The 19,240-nt window shown below is 40.7% G+C and overlaps 1 protein-coding gene across 14 annotated transcripts in view; it reads right to left on the bottom strand.

Moving 5' to 3' along the window:
• Positions 1–514: 514 nt before the first annotated feature.
• Positions 515–19,240, bottom strand: part of REPS2 (RALBP1 associated Eps domain containing 2) — a 231,657-nt gene continuing 212,931 nt past the window's right edge. For 12 of the 14 annotated variants that reach the window (XM_038586908.1, XM_038586907.1, XM_038586906.1 and 9 more), the window contains one exon: positions 8,467–14,031. In XM_038586908.1, coding sequence (XP_038442836.1) covers positions 13,963–14,031 — 69 coding nt within the window. In that variant the 3' untranslated portion in view covers positions 8,467–13,962. Of the gene's footprint in view, positions 644–1,243; positions 1,618–8,466; positions 14,032–19,240 lie in introns of those variants that run through there. The other 2 variants (XR_005386165.1, XM_038586909.1) reach the window with 2 other exon arrangements.

Here is a 19,240-nt window from a genome sequence, read left to right as displayed (position 1 = left end):
CTGCAGAAATATTTTTACTTTAAAAATTACACAGAAATGGGGGCACTTGAGTGGCTCAGTCAGTTGGGCAACCAGCTCTTAATTTTAGCTCTGGTCGTGATCTGGGCATCATGAGATCGAGCCCTGCATCAGGCTCTGCACTTAGTACAGTGTCTGCTTGTCCCTCTCCCTCTGCTCCTTGCCTTGCCCATGCACACTAATAGGTGAATAAATAGAATCTTTAAAAAATTACTCAGCAATCACAATGCCACAGATCCTTCAATTAGTTCTATCTCGCCCTACCCCAGCCCATGTCCCAAGAAAACTGCCTTAGGTGGAAGCAAGAGGAGGTAGGAAGGCAGCTTGCTTCCCTGCACTGGAGCCATGAAGGAGGTGGAAATTGTCAGGGATACTTGAGCTGTGGTTGTGGGGGGTTCCATGTTGCCAGCCATATCATTCAGCAGGAGCCAAGGCAGGGTTTCTTTTGTATTATTTAAGATACTTCACATGAAGAACTCAAATGATATCTGTTGATTTAAACTTTGTGTCAGGTATAACTTATCCCAGCTATGACTCACGTGATGCTACAGAGCTGCAGAATGCTTCCACATACATCATGATATTTAATTGGAGCCACAGTTCCTCACAACGGGTCTTCTCATCTCTATTTTACGATAGGAAGTCAAGAAGTTAGGAGCCATGAACTTCACATAGACACAGCCAAAACATGGCAGCCCAGCCCCTAGCCCAGGCCTTCTGACCCCAGGTCTCATGGTCTTTCTTTTTTTTCTCTGTATTCTGGGGCCCAGCTGCCAGTACATGGCCCTCAGGGTCCTCCTTGGAAGGACTTAGGAGTCTCTGGGGACTCACCCTATAGCCCCCCCACTTTGCTAACCTTACTGCTACGGCACCTACCTGGAACTGAGCTAAGAAAACCTGCTTTCATGGCCAGACTCATGACCTGGGGAGTAAATCATAACCCTGTACAACTGATGTAGATAAGAGCAGAATTTCCTTTTAGAACTTGCTAGAAACCCCCCCCCATACCTGTATGATTTTTTTTCATTTTTCAAAAGTTTTTCATAAAAAAAAACATAAATGCTCACAGAGGGAATAAAGAGCCTTATATCTTTTAGTCTCTCCCCCATCCCTACTTAATCCATCCCCAGGAAATTCCTGGTAGACACCATAATGTTGGGAGTCTAATAAGAACTTTATGTTAGTTTCTTATTGCTACCATAACAAATAACTACAGATTCAGTGGTTTGAAACAACATAACTTTATCATCTTACACTTCTGAAGGTCAAGAAGTCTGGGTACAGCATGGTTCCACAGAGTCCTCTGCTTAGAGTTTCTCTAAAATAAAATCAAGGTATTGGCAGAGCTGTATTCCTCTCCAGAGGCTCTGGGGATGAATCTGCTTCCATACACAGCCAAGTTGTGGGCACAATTCAGTTCTGTTGGATGAAAGCACTGAAGTCCTTGTTTCCTTGTTGGTTGTCATCTAGAAGGCTCTCTGCTCTTTACGGCCAGTTGCATTCCTCTTCACATTGCCCCATCCACCTGCAAGTCCTTCCCATGCCTTATAGCTCTGCCTTCCTCTTCTGCTTTTAAGGACTTATGTGATCGCAATAGGCCTATTAGATAATCCAGAATAATATTCCTGTTTTAAAGTCAGCCGATTAGCAACTGTAATCACATCTCCAAATACCCTTTGCATGTAACACAACATGACCACAGGAATAACAGCAGAATACCAGAGGGTGAAAATGGAGGGAATGCCAAATTCTGCTTATGACAATCCACCCTCTGGTGACCCCATCATCCCCACCCATTGCACATGGCCTCCACGTTCAGTTTTCTACCAAGTTTCTTTACGGTATTTAAGCTTTCTCTATGGTGATTAGGATTTCTCTAGAAGGGTCTTTAATCTTTCTGAGCTCTGATCAATAGTATTTAATACTCACATTTCTACTAAGAGTCTACTTATGACAATCTAGGCTTCTATCATGCTGCCACACTCTCGATAAGTTACTTCACTTCTCAGGATTAAAAATTTCTTCACTTGTTGGGGCACCTGGGTGGCTCAGGGTGTGATCCTGGAGTCACGGGATCAAGTCCCACATCGGGCTCCCTGCATGGAGCCTGCCTCTTCCTCTGCCTCTGTCTCTGCCTCTCATGAATAAATAAATAAAATCTTAAAAAAAATTTTTCGGGCAGCCTGGGTGTCTCAGCGGTTTAGTGCCGCCTTCAGCCCAGGGCGTGATCCTGGAGACCTGGGATCAAGTCCCATGTCAGGCTCCCTGCATGGAGCCTGCTTCTCCCTCTGCCTTGTGTCTCTGCCCCTCTGTGTGTGTGTGTGTGTGTGTGTGTGTCTCTCTCATGAATAAATAAAATCTTAAAAAAAAAACCTTAACATTTTTTAAAAAATTTTCTTCACTTGAATGAACAATACTAGTTTCAAATTTTAGAGAATACTCCACAGAATGATCTTAATCATCTAAATGGCTTTGGATTTCAGCCATTACCAGGCTCCACAAGAAGAATGTCATCAAAATTGGGGTGTCTGGGTGGCTCAGTTAAGTGTCTGCCTTGATTTTGGCTCAGATTGTGATCTCAGGGTCATGAGATTGAGCCCCATGTTGGGCTCTGTGATGGGCATGGACCCTGCTTGAGATTCTCTCTCTCCCTCTCCTTCTGCCCCTCCCCTCTCTAAAAAAACAAAGAAGAATATCATCAAACCATCTGTGGTCCCTTTTTCACCAGCTCAAGAAAAGGGGAGGGCAGTGTGGTCAAGTTGTTTGCCTGTCTTGAAATCAGGTGTGGGCTGGTGGTCTCTGGGATGATCTCTGAGATGATCCTGAGACAAAGGCACTCATCTTCTATTTCCCAATGCTGGACACAATGCCAAGGCCTGACAAAATGTTAAAAGTTTAAGTTTGTCTGTGTCTCTATGTCTTCTACCTCATGGTAGCTTAAAGCTGACTCCTGGAAATGCTGAGAAATTCTAGTCAGAGAGCAGAGTGAAAAGAGGAGCAGCTATGGTCTTCAGAGAGCAGGCTGAAGGCACAGTGGGAGCTAATTTAAAGAAACGTGATTAAATTATATTTTAAACTATTTTAATTACTGTGTCTATCAGAGAGAGGAAAGTAGTATTTAAAACCTAAAATCACTATAACCAGCCATGCTGCCATCTGAGAGAAAAATCTCCATTATTAAGTAATATATGCCTACACTGTTTCTTCCCCTTACAGAAGCTGGCAAGAAAAGAACGAGAAAAATATAGAAATGGTAAAGCTTCTATCATTCTTCTATGCTGTGAAAGGTGAGGTTGCAAACTGGCAATGCGTAGGCCCAAGCTGGCTCACAGACATGTTTTGTTTGGCCTGCATAATGTTAGCCTGCACAGTGGTTTTTTTCCCCCTCGGTGTTTTAAATTGAAAATAGTTGCCAACATATTTTAAAAAAAAAAGGCAAGAACCCTTTGACAGATGTATTGCAAGTAAGTTCTACTGTGCCACAGCCTGCCAAAATCCTCTTGGTTGTGAATTTTGATAAACAGAAGTTTAATTTTAATGAAATCCAATTTATCAATCTTTTCCTTTATGGTTAGTTCTTTGTATGCCCTGTTTTTAAAAGACCCTTTATGAAATTCATGAAGATATTACCCTGTGCTTCATTCTAGAAGCCTTATTGTTTTACCTTTCACATTTAGATCTATGGCCCATACTGAATTAATTTTTATACATGGTAGGGATCCAGGTTCACTTTTTTCCACATTGATTTCTAATTGTTCCATCTTTTCCCCCCACTGAACTGTGGTAACATCTTTATTGTAAATCAAGGGATTACATATGTGTGAATGTGTTTCTGGAATCTCTACTCTGTACTATTGATCTGTTCATCTAATATCTGCAACAGTATCATGCTCTTAATTACTGCGGCTTTATACCCAGTGTTGAAATCCAATAACGTAAGTCCTCTGACTTACCTATGTCTGTTCTTCTTCAAGATTATCTTGACTATTCACTGGAATGAACACTTAAAAATTGGTACACGTACATTATATCTCAATAAAAAAAAGTAAATAACACAAAACAGCCCTTCTAGGGGGTAAAGGAGAGGAGATATTGAGCTTCTCTCAAGGTTTCAGACATTTAGCAACACAGGAGCCCATAGGGCAATAATCCACATCTGCCCTCTTGGCCAGGGTATGCAAGCTCCAATTTGTCACAATCCCCATCTATTGTTCCCTACCACTGTGACGGATGGGCTGGTACCACTTCTCATCTTACTCCCAACTCACTTCACTAATTTACACTGCTGCTCGGACCCTGGAGGTATTTAAATTAATGGACTAACTTAGCAGAACCAGTTGCTGTAGCTGTGACCATGTGAAAGGGTGTCCATGGCAATGACAGGGAGAAGGCTACCTAGCTCTGAATAACTGAGGGAAGTGAAGGAAGCCTGGAGGGCTCCTCTAGAGCAGGTTTCATACACGGTCACTATTAACATTTGGGGTCGGATCACTCTCTGGGGGGAGTTATGCTATGCACTGTAGGATATTCAGCAGCACCCCTGTCTTCTACCCACCAGATGCCCTCCCAAGTTGTGACCACCAAAAATGTTTCTGGATAGTGCCAAATAGTCCCCTGGGGGGCAAAGGCAGGTCTGCACATGGTTGGGATGAAGTGGCCCAGACCTAGAGTAGAAACAGGGAGGGGAGAAACGAGATCTGTAGTGGGGGGTCTGGGTATTGAAACAGAAATACTGGCAGGATCACCACAGTTCCCACCTGCCACCTTCCCTCTGCCAGCAGAAGCAAAAAGACACATCTACAAAGAGGGACGGGAATACGCTGCGCAGCTCAGAGCTGTGAATGGGTCAGCCGCAGCACACACCACAAGGGGGCATCTCTCACACAGAACACGAAGTGAACGACGTCCCCTGGAGTTGGGAGAAGGGGGGCCCTGGATATAAACTATGTTCTAGAAATTCTGCCTCTTTCCCACTCCACCCCATCTCCCATACACAGACACGCAAATGCCTCATGTAAATGATGTTCTGCAGGGAAATAGATGGTCCATCTATCAAACTAATTCCTAGGAAACGTATCAGAGCCAGAAGGGACAAGGATAAAAACATCAGTTTATCTACCATTACCTCTGCCTCTCACAACCTCCAGAGAGGCAGAGATGCAGTCCCTCACCACACATGGGTTGAGGTTCAAGCCAATTTCATTTGCATTTCAAAGGTCCTACATCACAATTCTCTGTATCTGTATTTAATTTTCTTTGCTTTCCTTTATTTCATTCTCCAAGCATTATCTTTCTTCCTCTTGGCTTTCCTTCAACCTTATAGCTTTGAGTAAGTCTAATCCAGGGGTGGAGGCCTGCACTCTGTGCCACAGTGATGTACCTAATGCAGGAGTGCTCCACCTCAGGTCCAAGAAACTGGGGGGCATTCTCAGTAAAAAGTTAAAAAAAAAAAACAATAACAAAACTGACTACAAGTCAGTCTTTTATTTTCACCATGTGCCAGTGGTTCTAAAATTGTTTAGACACTGGTCAATGATAAAATGCAACCCCCCCCCCCATATTCTGTTGGCCTACATTCAAAACAATTACTGTGGTTACTATTGTTTTAAATATTTATCTATTTATACATATATATTTACTCTGATTGAAACCCAAATGCAATGAAGAGAAAATCACTTAGACCTGCCAACACCAATGTCTGCACTTCCAAAATACCTATTGGAAAAACAATATGGCAGTACTCTTTGAAGTTGGGAGTTTGCCATAAAGATGCTATACTTGGGAGTATTCCTCCCCAGGCTCAGGGATTTTCGGAATTATTAAATAAATTCATGGAACTTGTGTTCCAAATAAATTGGCATTTCAGCTTTATTTCCAAACTCTTCATTTCTGCACTTTGTTAAGCCTTCTTGCCAAAAAAAGAAAGAAGGAAGGAAGGAAAGAAGAAAGGAAGAAAAGAGGAAAAGAAAAGAAAAAGAGAAGAAAGAAAAAGGAACAAAAGAGTCCCGGATCTTTTGGTCATCTCAGTGCCCATTATCTCCCCCAAAATGACCGAACGGATTATGGAAAAAGTTTCACGTCATCTGACAGAGCTCCTGCCTAGCAGGGTTTTTAGTCCCTTGTGTTCTGGGCTTTGGTCCTGTGTCCAAACACATGCCAGAAGATATGTAACAAATCAAACTAACAGGTTTGGTTCATGTCAGAAACACTAGTTTACAGTCTTCCAGTGAAGCATTTCCTTTCTAGGGGGTAGAAAAAAAATTAAGAGAACACAAATCACTCCTTGAATATTAGTGAAGTGACTTCATGCATTTGTGCTTAAATCTTGAAAGAGGCTGTAATTTCAGGATGTTTTATGGCTTCTCGTGACATGCCTTCCCACCCAGCCCCCATGCCCGACGCCTGCCACTTCCTCCCCTCCACACTCCACTGGCTTCTCCATCCAAAGGACTATTTTTGCAGTTACCAGAATACACCATGTTCTTATACTGCCTTGCCTTAACACATGCAGCTTCCTCTGCCTAGAACACCCTCTTTTTCTTAGTGAGTGCCTATCCCTCTTTTAAGACTATTCTGTGAAGTCCTCCTGGATCCCCCACAGTCTGAATTAGATGTCCCTCCCCCACATGGTATGTCTCAGAGCAAACTGGCCTTGTGCCGTCTGGTGGACAATGTGCTCACTGCAACTTTTTCCTCCTGAACTGACAGCTAGACCACATTTCACATCTCCATTGCAATTAACTGTTGCCATCTGAGTTCTGGGAAATTAAGTATGCATGGAAAGGTTGTGTAGCACTTCTGCTAAGAGAAACTTCCTATAGTATCATTTTTTTTTCCACATACAGGCTAAAAGGACAAAACTCTCTAGCCTCACAGGAAAATGAAAGCACACATTAAAAGAGTCTGGGTTCCTGCCTATCCACAAAGAAAATGGGGCAACTAAGAACATGCAGTCTGCACTATAAGGTGAGAAATACACTTTCACTGGGTCAAGCCACACTACTCTTGGGAGTTCTCTGTTACAGCAGTCAGCCTACCCTGATACATCTTAGTAAGTGTCCCTCACTGCACTACAATTCCTGTGTAGGAATCTGTGAGCTCCTTGAAGAAAGGGCTTCTGTATTGTAGACCTCACCTCCAGTCCCAACATAGTGCTTGATATACAGCAAGAGCACAGCCAGTATCAGGAGAGGGAACAAACTCATGACTGGGTCCTATAGCACAGGAGAAAGTCTGCCCTGGGAACATTCTGATCCTTTGCTGTGACTGAAATCCAGACGAGTTCATTTGCCTTTCTGCACCATAGTTTCTTTGGCTTTAAAATGTAGTTAGCAAAAAATAAAAATAAAAATAAAAATAAAATAAAATGTAGTTAGCAAGAACAGTAGTTCAGTTTTCATGGGCATCACATCAGTATCACATGGAGGGCTGGTTATCACAAAGGCTGCTGGGCCCACTCCCAGAGTCCCTGATTTAAGTGCTCTCCAATGATGGGTTCCCCAATGATGTTGATACTGCTGGTTTGGAGACCACATTTTGGGAAGCACTTGCCTAGATGATCTCAAATTTCTTTTATCTCTAAAGTGGGGGACACAGTGATCCTTACTGGTGTTTGGGAAAGGTCAGGGCCAGGTGATTTCCAGTGTGCAAGCTTATGCGCCAGATCACAGATGATTTTTTTCCAGAGTTCGTTTGGTATTCAGAAGTACTAGACGATGGGGGATCCCTGGGTGGCTTAGCAGTTTAGCGCCTGCCTTCATCCCAGGGCCTGATCCTGGAGCCCCGGGATTGAGTCCCACGTCGGGCTCCCTGCAGGGAGCCTGCTTCTCCTTCTGCCTGTGTCTCTGCCTCTCTTTCTTTCTCTCTCTCTCTCATGAATAAATAAATAAAATCTTTATAAAAATAAAAGAAGTACTAGACGAGAAATATTACATGTCTAGCCTACCATATGCATTTATTATACAGAATAAAACCCCCATGTGACATAAGACTGGTTAGACTCCTCAAAATATTCAAATTTTTAAAGTGAGAGCCTGCAACTGGGGTGACAGGTTACTTGGTTGGGCTCTCAAGCCCACTCTTCCTGGTCTCTCCCCCTTCATCCCTACTCCAACTAAGGATATGATGGTGGGTACAGTTTTCAACAAAAAGAATACTGACACAATGAAGCAAATTACCTGGACCCACATCAGGCCAAGTTTTCAATTCAGTGGATCTTTAAAATGCACTGAATTAGGCATGATATCCCATGACCAACCAGGGTTTACTGTGTATAGGTGTTTAAGGGCCTAGCTCAGATCACCAGGAGGTAAAAATAATTAAATCTCAGACTTTGATTCAATTAACTGGGAAGATCTCCAAATCTTTTCTACAGTTTTTCCATTAAATGAAAAAGACTAAAAATGCAGGCCACAACATATTGACACCAAGAGTCCATAAAAGCCACACTTAGTTATCATACATTTATTTTTAACATAGCACCCCAGTTTCACATCATGTACATTTTCCAAAGTTGGAGATTTTTAACCTACTATGTTCTTCACAGACTTTCCAACAAGTGTGAAAAAGAGGCAGTAAGGTTAGAGTCTACAAGTCACAATCCAAATATAGGTTACCCTATATTTATTTATGTTTAAGATCAATATACATAATGTTCCCAAGGCCTAGCAAGTGAATAAGACTCTGGCTAAGTAAAATATTAATAGAACTTGTTTCACATTATCATGAAAAGACAGAAGGCATTAAATATATACTTTGTGGTTACTCATTTTACTATTCAATGTACTTGTAGTGAAAAAATATACACTTTTACCCTCAAGGTTAAAATAGACCATCAGCTCATTATCCCTCCTGGCCCACCGTAACAAAGACTAAAATGGCTCTTCCCGCCTCTGGCTTTCTTGAACATCATACTTGCACTGAAGACAAAAGGAGTGGTAGTGCTAAAGAAAAGGGTACACCCAGTTCCCAAGATGGGTACAGCCAAAGTCCTCATACAAACTGCCTTAAAACAAAACAGAAACAACAAAACTAGCTGATCCAATCTCCATATAATGGGGTTCTTGTGTCAACTGCACCATTCTGAGGGCAGAACTCCATAAAGGACCTTTACGATCCAGTCCTGTTTTCCAAAAGACTACTTTAATAGGACGGAACTAGTCCCTGAATCTCCCTAGTGTAGCCCTCTTAAAAGTCCCATGTCCTCTGGTCTCCAGAGCCTTAAGCCCATTTTCTCCGACTTCCTACACCCATGAACTTAGCTTAGAGCAAGAACACGCAAAAAAATAAACATTTCCAATTGTTAAGAACAGAGCAGGCTTCTATAATTAGAACAAGCCCTCTCAGTTGAAACCCTGCAATGCCTTTTAGAAAAGCTTCCTTTGTGATCATGTAGGTTAGCAAATGTAGACAATAACTACCTGAGCCTAAAAGCAACTGTGTATCTGGGATCTCTTGCTCACATCAACAGACTGGCTGTTTCAGAGGCACTTGTAAGGTAAACTCTGAATGCCTATTTTTGAGGAGGGGAGCAGCTCTTAGAGTTTGTGCTACTTTTCAAGTCTGGTCCTCCATGTCTGTTCTTATGGTTGCTCTTGGGAGGGTCACAGAACTAGGCGCATTTCTCATTGCAAACAAGCAAAGTGGGGTGGCTCACAGAGTAAGACTCACATGCAAATTGCCATCAATGACTGAGCTGTTGGCATTGGTGGGCAGTAGCCTTTTGCTTGTGCCAAAAGAGGAGATGCCACCTCAGACTTCCAAAAACCCAAATCCCCACTTCTACTAGGAACTTGAACCACACTGAGTCATGATGGAAAAAAATAATGTAACAAAACACCTATCACTAACGTGTAAATTCAAGAGATCTTTGAAATCAGTTTTAAAAGAGTACACTTGCAACAGAATAAGCCAGTTGGAAAGAGAAACCAAAGTTGCCATGAAAACAAATAGTGTTCTATTTAACTAGAGGAGAAAAAGACCTACCTTTTTCTAACTGATATTACATTTTGTTCATAATGTTCAAACCACAACCTATAAGTCCTACTTGTCAATAATATGGAAAGATCTGGCTGCTGTGATATTTGGAATTCATATATATATATATATATATATATATATATATATATGAATGTATGTATGTGTGTATGTGTATATATATATATATATATATATATATATATACACACACACACTTTCAAAATTACATTCCTTTGGCAATGTCTAGTCACGAGGTCTGATTGTAGTTTGTGTTGAACAAATGTTTTTAGCTGTAAGGTGTTATACTATAACTGAGATCTTTCCAACTACTGCTTAGAAGAAGGCATTTGCAAATGCCTGTCTTAATTGCAAGAGAAACATCCATTCCAGATGATTTTGTTATTGATCTTCTGAGTACACATCTATTATTACCACAGTTGTGAGATTATTTAAGAAATAGACAAATTATCATTTATAAAGATACTATAGAATCAAGTCATATATGAAGAAAAGAATGCTTTATGATAGTTCAGACACTGGTAGGAAATCAAAGGAAAACTCATGTTTTTTATTACTCCCCCTAAAATATGCTGAAATCGAACATTTGCAACCCACATAACTAAAGATATATCGAAGAAAACTATAACTTACTACATATTGAGTTCATTTCCATCGCAGTAGTCTATTTTAAAAACAAACTCCCATAAGGAATACAGGAATGGAATCCATTCAAAGCAACAGCTGTCAAAAGTTCTGCCAAGAAACTCAGAGTAATTTATTGCATCATGAAAGGTGAGGTGTTCAGAAGAACAAATAGTTCAATCTTATTCTTCCCTTCAGATTTAATTTTTGCTTCAATCCAAGAGAAATATCTAGATCTAAAACTCACTGAAACATGTTTTCATACTCGAAGACTTACTAAGTAAATAAAATTCAACACAGTGAATAGAAGAAAACCTTCTCATCTATTTTTAGTATTGCTAGAGGCTAGAGGACTTGACTTAGAATCCATAAGATCAGCTGGCATCTCAACTCTGCCACTACTTATCTTTCTATAGATTCTTAGGCTAGAAAATGTAGTTTCTGATGGCCTTGGTTCCCCCACAAGCAAACTGCAGGAGACAGGTACAAGTCCTCTCAGCTGTGACATCCTATTCTCCAAGGAGAGTAAAATGGGCATAGCTTCCAGTTGAGATGTCTCCCTTCCCCATCAGGCCCAAAGCACTTCTCTAATATTTATAAAGCAGTTAGATCTTCCCAACTAAAGCAAGTGCAATTATCTGCCTTGATTACACCACAGACCTTCTTTCTAGATATCTACGTTTTGGTTTTGCTTCATGTCTGATGGACAGGGAGGTGCAAGAGCAGTACACTGCATACAAGAGACACTGAGGTGCCCCATAAATCTGCTATCAATTCCTACTGAGCTTTCATCCTTGGGACTACAGGACCCCTCTGGAGGAAACCACTTAACAACAAGCTTATTAAAGCCCCATGGATGGGGGCAACCTCGACCTTCTATCTGTTGAATTCTGCCCAATAAGCAGTCTAATTTTGGAGTAGTTTTATAGAAGAGGTATAATGGTGATTTCAATAACCCAGCCTTCCTAGAAATCACATTAAAGGCTCATAGAAATATTAATAGGAGCTATAATCTTAAAAGTGCACATTCTGGGAAAAGAGAGACATAGAAGAAGAACACTAGTCAGGTAATAATAATAGTGTGTATTTGGTTTTTTTAATCCACTTCTAAGCAATTAATACACTTAATGGTCACCATTAAGTGCAGTCACAAAAGCTGGATACAGAAACTGATGTGTGCTTTAATGCAATGCTCATCTTAAAATAGTAGTGAGACTACACAATTCATGAAACTTTAACTGTCCAGTGTGTGTTTGTTCCTTTAGTGAAAACCAAGCCAACTAAACAAAACCCCAACTTCCAATTTGTCTTACTCTGGCTGGCACTGACTTGATGAGGGAAAAATATATCAATATTTTAAAACATATAATAAAAACTAAAATTTCTTAGTTTCATATGCCTCCTCACTGGACATGCAGTGCTATCTCGGGTGACTGTGTATGTACTGGAAGATGAGGAGATGGAGCACACAAGCCGGTCTTTCCCGGGTAGAATGCAACAAAAACTAAGCATGCTGTGGAATGTCTGCAACAAGGACACTGTTGATAAAATCTGTGGTAGCCCCCAGATCTCAGAACATGGGAGAAGAGGTTACCTCAAAAATCTGCACCACCTATTCATAATCTTAGGAAGGGTTTAAAATGACTCCAAAACCCTCCCAGAGGGACAGAAAAGGCAACCAAATGGAAGGAAAGGGGGAATAGAGAAACAGTTCAAGTTCTAAGATTGTCAAAATCAAATCAATTCAAAATCCTTTAATATGTACAGAATAGAATCAACAATTTGTTTTTCTTTGGGAAAATATCATCTGCTTGAGTCTTTCCCTTCTGCCATTAAGCTATTGATAAAGCTGGCAAATAAGATAAGGAAGCACTAAATAAATACCTACTTATTCTAAAAGCTGTCAACTCTACTGAAACCAAAGGCTTAGTCCCACACCGCAAACCAATCCTAAATCCCTTCAAAAAGGACCCCAGGCACACCCCACCCCTCTACTCTAAGAATGGCTAAATTATCAAAATGCACAAGAGATAGCATTTCTTGTAATCAGTCTCTCAAAGTCATGTTAAAGCAGGTGTGCCCTGATCCCTGTGAAAATCAGTCAATTCCCACTTTCAACCTGACCTTCACAGGAGGAGCGGGTGATCAAAATTTCTATAGGATACTGGCTTCTGCAATTTGAGCTCAGGGTTTTACATCACATACACTGGAGTCAGTGGGCTCTGCTGGACTGTATATAAACCAATCACTTCCCAAGGGTACATTTCACAGGGAACAAACAGTTGTATATCCAGAGTGAAGATCAGTTATCTTGCATTATTCCTTCATACTCAATACAATCACAATCCAGGTTAAAATAACAAAGACAAAAATAACTACCAGAGTTGTTGGATTGCTGGTAACAACCATTCCCCTTCTTCTGCTGGGTGAATACCTATGCTCAAGTAACAAATATTTATCAGTCCAAAGAGTCTCTTCAGCTTTTCACATCTGATGTATAGCTTCCAAATACATGCACTTACAGATATGTTATCCCATGCAGGATAGAAGTAGAGATCTGGCAACTATTTATTTAATTTGATCGGGTGAGGTGGTTAAAGCAGATTGTTCTTGCCCAAAAATTTACATGAAAGGACTGAGTTCTGTGAGCTGATGGCCTAGCTGGGCCAAGTTAAATAGATCATTGACAAAACTTCCACTTTATAGAGGTACAAAGACCCAATAAATCTCTGCCATTCAACAGAAAACAATAGTTATGTATTATTTATAGCTAGATATAATGTCAAAATGGCACTAGAGAAGCAATTTTTGGCATATGGTGGCGGAGGGCACAGCGCCAGTCTAAATCTGATGCTCTTATTTTAGTTTTTGCTTTTATTATCATCATGCCAAAGACTATCCAGTTGGAATCCCAATTATTCAGGAAACCAACCTACTGTATTTGATATACATACAAAAATAAAACAAGCATCCTGAAAGTACTAGGTTACAAGGTTTTATACAAATCATAAATTCCTTAAATAAATAATGCTCTAATTTGTTTTTATTTGCTAGAAGATTGGTTTTTGGTAAGGAGCAACATCTAACAACTTGAGGAAGTACTTAAGAATGGGAGATAAATTCCACTGATAATTATAATTTCAAGTGTGATAATCAGTTGCATTTTTTCCACCAGAGTAAAATGTACAGGAGAAAAGGAAATATGGATTATATTCTGCTGCTCGCAGCTTTTCACACAGTCTTGGACATCTATGACAAGTAGTTGGGTTGAAACATTCAAAGGAAAGATCTTGGCAGAAAGAGTCACCCACTGTTACTTGAGTCTTACAACACAGTGACTGGACGAAGTTGTTCCAATTGGTTTTCCAACGCAATCCGTTCTTGATGAACCTCCTGATTTGTACAAAACAGAGAGAAGAAAACAAAAAAGCAAAGGGGTCATTTCTTGGGTTCATCCTCACTTCATCAAATATTAAAAAGAAACTTATAAGCGGACCTACAAACACTGAAGTGCCACATGACTCTAGGACAAGCAGGCTAGAGAGCATCGTATTTACAGCTGGTGACTAGATAGAGGCGGCTTCACAATCTGTCATCTTGCAGCTCCTTTCTGAAGATGAGGATATGAAACTGACACCACCCTGCCTCACTCTCATTGGCAGTTTTAACAGGATCAGTGGCTGGCAGAAGTCGATGCTAAAAATCAAAAGACAGACTGGGAGAAAGCAGAAAAGCAAAAGCAAACTGCTAATACTGAAAGGTGAGCCAGGAGGACTCAATTTCCAGCTGCAATCTCTCATTTCTAGTCCAGCACCACACCCTGGAAAGTCTGGGGGATGAGCAAACGCGCTGGCCACTCCCCGCCAAAATCTCATCTTGGCTCCTACACAAAATACAGCTTAAGGTGTGACTGCATGGCTAAAGGCAGGGAGAAATAAAAAGAGGATCATCCATCTGGTATTTGGCAATTCAAACTTTCATCCCTAAAACAGAATTACTGGCAGGAGGAGAGGGGGACACATAAAGACATTCGTAAGGAGAGTCAGTCAAGATGGGAAAGAACTCTGTATGAAGGCTCAATTCTGAGATGCCCCAGAAGAATAAACATGCTAACAGTCCAAGCAGAACTCAACGAGCGTTTGTTCACCCTCTCCTCCTACCCGGCCACCCGAGAGTCTTTGACTATCTGTCTACTACAGGCCAGATTCTGCTCTAGGTGTGATGGCACCAGCAAAGAACAAGACGGATCAGACCAATGCCCTCATATGCTTTATACTCAAATGGCTAGAGAAAGACAATAAAGAACAAGATACTTTCAAAAGGAAAGAAATAAGATGAGGTAATAGAGGAATCTGGAAGATAGGTGGAGCAGGTGGTCAGGGAAGTCTTCTCAGAGGTGATGCTATCTGAGCAGAGACTCAAATGAACTAAGGGGTGAGCCATAGGAAGACATGGGGGAAGGATATTCAGGGAGACAAAATGGCAACTACCAAGGCTCCAAGGGAGGGAATAAGCTTGGTGTGTTTGATAACAAAAAGGCCTATGTGACCAGAGAGGAAATCAGAAAGACGCTAGTAGGAGCTGAAGTCTAAGTGTTAGGCACAGACCTTATGGACAGAGTTAGGAGTGTGAACACCATTCACAGTACAGGGGTATAGCACCATGGGTTTTGGATCAGGGAATGTATGTGGCTTAACTTAGAATTCAAAATGTTCACTCTGGCTACTGTATAGACAGTGGACTGTAAAGCAGAGCAAAAGTGCAGGCAAGGAGGGTTGCAAGGTGACTTCATGGACCCAAGTGAGACATGAAAATGGCTCTGATCAGGGTAGCAGCCATAAAGATGGAGAGAACTAGATTATTTCTGGATATATTTTTTACCTAGAACTGACAGGACTTGCTGATAAAGCTGATATAGAAAAGAAGGAAGATTTGGGATCAAGCAAGTGGGTGGTTAGTAAGCAGTACTGAGAACAAGATTAGATGAAAAGTAGGCATTTCAAAGGAAAGGTTGGAGGGGCAGCCCGGGTGGCTCAGCGGTTTAGTGCCGCCTTCCACCCAGGGCATGATCCTGGAGACCCAGGATCGAGTCCCACATCGGGCTCCCTGCATGGGGCCTGCTTCTCCCTCTGCCTATGTCTTTGCCTCTCTCTGTGTGTCTCTCATGAATGAATGAATGAATGAATGAATGAGTCAAAGGAAAGGTTGGGAATGAAGCATCTGAGGTATGTATTACATATATTAAGAGAAAATGTTGAGTAAGCAGTTGTAATTCTATGTCCAAAGATCAAGAGGTAAGAGAAATAGGGTTTTAGACATAAGTTTAGGATCACTAGGTTACAGGTGATCTTCAAAGCCTTGAGACTGTATATCATCTAGCAAAAGGATACAAACAGAGATTGCAGGTAAAAGATGGAACTGAACATACACAGCATACTCATTCTCTGCTAGAATTCCACTAAAACGATAAACAAGTTTTTTAAGTCACGACACACAAGAACAAGAAAGACAAAAGGGAAGGAGTGTTACCAATAAAATTTATAAGCAGGAAGGTAAACTGATGAATGGTAAATGACTTAGCAGATCAAGAAAAATAAATGTGGGCATTCTACCAGTTGTTGCGTTGCTGCATGGTGGGGGTCCATCCATAAATTGACCCAAATACCCCTTTATTCAAGGGTCCTGCATCTGTGAACTGACTTAGTATGGGAATTGATTGAGAGGCTGTGACTGAAGCTCTATTTTAATGATTCTTCAGACTTCTTTTCACTCAAGCCTGAACATGTTCACTCATATCGATCAAGTGTAGAAAACTGAAACATAAGCTAAGCATAGGGACAAAACAAGAACCAACCTTATTTTACATAGAAGAGTCCCCGAAAGACTCAAACTGGCAGCGCAAGATACCTACATAACTGAAAGTGGAGGAGGAGAGGAGGATGGCTAGAATGAGTGTTGGTAAAAGTCTGTTTCAGAAGGAATTAGCTCCCCAGCTCCTTCCTGCTACCAGAGCAGAACTCTGAAGATTTATTCCTTGAAAAAGTAAAACATAGGGCCTCTTGGTTAGCATACAGAGACACAGTTGAGGACAGACATTGAACTGGAACTAAGGAGATGAAATGAGTATCCTGGATATTGATACCCACAGCCCTCTCTCTCTCCCCTGAACTAGGTCCTTCCCTTCATGTAGGACTCGCCAAACACACAAATCTCCTCTGGAAATTCCAATCAGATTAAAAAGAAAGCACCAATGATACTGCCTTGGGAGGTTCCCCAACTATACAGCCCAACCAGAATGTTGAAGACTGAAACTCAAAGTTGACAAGCCCTACAACATGCTATGTACTTTCAGTGAGCATTTTCATCCTCCTCCCAAATATAAGCAAAGGACCATCAGATATTGAAGGAAAGCATCTAATAAATACATAACAGTAAAACAGAAAAGTATTTAGGAAGAAGAAAAATACTACTATTAATAGAAGATACTACAACAACAAAATGAGACTAGGATACCTTTAAAAAGAAACAATCCAAGAACAAAAAATTAACTCTTGGTTATTAAACAACAGTTTGACAATTTTAAATTAAGTAAATCTCCAGAAGTGGACAAAAAGACAAAAATAAGGAAGAGGAGGACAAAACAGAAGAGAACATATGAAAAAATTAGAGAACCAACAAGCTAAGAGTTCCAATGTCTGAAAAATATCAGCAAGTGAGAACAGAGAAAATGGGCAGGAGAGTGGGGGGAAGAAACATGGAGAAAATACAACAATAACAAAAACCAAGAAAACCCTCAGAACTGAAGAATATGGGTTTCCAAGTTCAAAGAGCTTACCGAGAAGGGAGAACAAGTATATGAAAAGGACCTATACCAAAGCAAAGTCAGAGGGGAGAAAAACAACAAATAGAACACAAAACAAAAACAACATTTAGGGCAGCCCCAGTGGCCCAGCAGTTTAGCGCTGCCTTCAGTCTGGAGTGTGATCCTGGAGACCCGAGATCGAGTCCCATGTCAGGCTCCCGCTTCTCCCTCTGCCTGTGTCTCTGCCTCTCTCTCTCTCTCTCTCTCTCAGGCTCCCGCTTCTCCCTCTGCCTGTGTCTCTGCCTCTCTCTCTCTCTCTCTCTCTCTCTCTCTCTGTGTCTGTCATGAATAAATAAATGAAATCTTAAAAAAAAAGATTTTTTTAAAAACAAGATTTGTAAAATAAAATGAAGTTTGACATTTTAAAAAATTATCTTATTTTTATTATATAGTAAGTGACTTTTTTCTTTTAATGTACAATTCTATAAATTTCAACACATGTACATATTTATGTAACTGCCACCACAAAAAGGGTACATTACAGTTCCAACAACCAAAATGTCCCTGGTACTACTCAGTGATTTACAAACTTTCACCTTCGTGCACAACCCCTGGCAACCACCAGACTGTTTCCCAGCACTACGGTTTTGTCTTTTCAAGAATGCCAGATAAAAGGTATCAAACGGTATATAACCTTTTGACCCTCACTCAGCATAATATCTCTCAGTTTCATCCAAGGTGTTGTGTGTATCACTACTTCTACTGTTGAGGGCTATTCATTGTGTGAATGTACCACATGTGACATATTCATCCTTTGAAGTACATCTGGGCTGTTTCTAGGTCTTGGCCATCACATAAAACTGTTATGAACATTCATGTTCAGATTTTTGAGGGAACACAAGTTTTCATTTCCCTGATGGATATCCAGGAGTAGGACTGCTGGGTCACATGATCAGTGTATATATAACTTCCTAAGAAACTGCCAAATGCTTTTTAAGAGTGGGGTAGCATTTTTCATTCCTAGCAGTGCATGAAAGTCCCAGTTACCAGCACTTGGTGGTGTCATTATTTTCTGTCTTGGCAATTCTAATATGTGTGTAGTGGTATACAATCACAGTTTTAATTTGCATTTCTCTATGGCTAATGATGCTGAGTATCTTCTCACATGTTTATCTGTCATCCTTTTATCCTCTTTGGTGAAATATCTGTTCAAGTCCTTTGCCCATTTTTAAGTTGATTTTTTGGCGTTTGGAGAGTTCTTGAGTTTGGAGAGTTCTTTATATAGTCTGGATACAAGCCCTGGTCAAATATGCAGGTTGCAAATATTTTCTTCCAGTATGTAGCTTGTCTCTTAATTCTCCTGACAGTATTTTAGGCAGAGCAAAGGTTTTTAATTTTGATGAAGTACAATTTTATTTTTCTATTCTAGAATATGCTTTTGGCATCATTTCCAACACTAGGTCATAGAGATTTTTTTCCTGTGTTTTCTTCCAAAAGTTTTATACCTTTATGTTTTATGCTTGCATCTATGACCCATTTCAAGTTAATCTTTGTATAAGGACTGAGGTTTCAATTGAGATCCATTTTTTTCCATATATGGAGGACCCATTGTTAGAAAACAATTGTTGAAAAGACTATCCCCTTTCTCAGTGAATTGATGTTGCACCTTTGTCAAAGATGGAATGACTATATTCATGTAGTCTACTTTACAACCCTCTATCCTGCTCCCATCGATCTATGAAACAGTCCCTCCCCCAAAGCCACACTGTCTTGATTATTGAAGCCTGATACTAAAGTGAT

This window comes from Canis lupus, chromosome X (assembly GCF_011100685.1).
Source record: "Canis lupus familiaris isolate Mischka breed German Shepherd chromosome X, alternate assembly UU_Cfam_GSD_1.0, whole genome shotgun sequence".
Classification (NCBI taxonomy): Eukaryota; Metazoa; Chordata; class Mammalia; order Carnivora; family Canidae; genus Canis; species Canis lupus.
The sequence above is the reverse complement of the archived record's forward strand: the minus strand, read 5'-3'. Positions and strand labels throughout refer to the sequence as shown.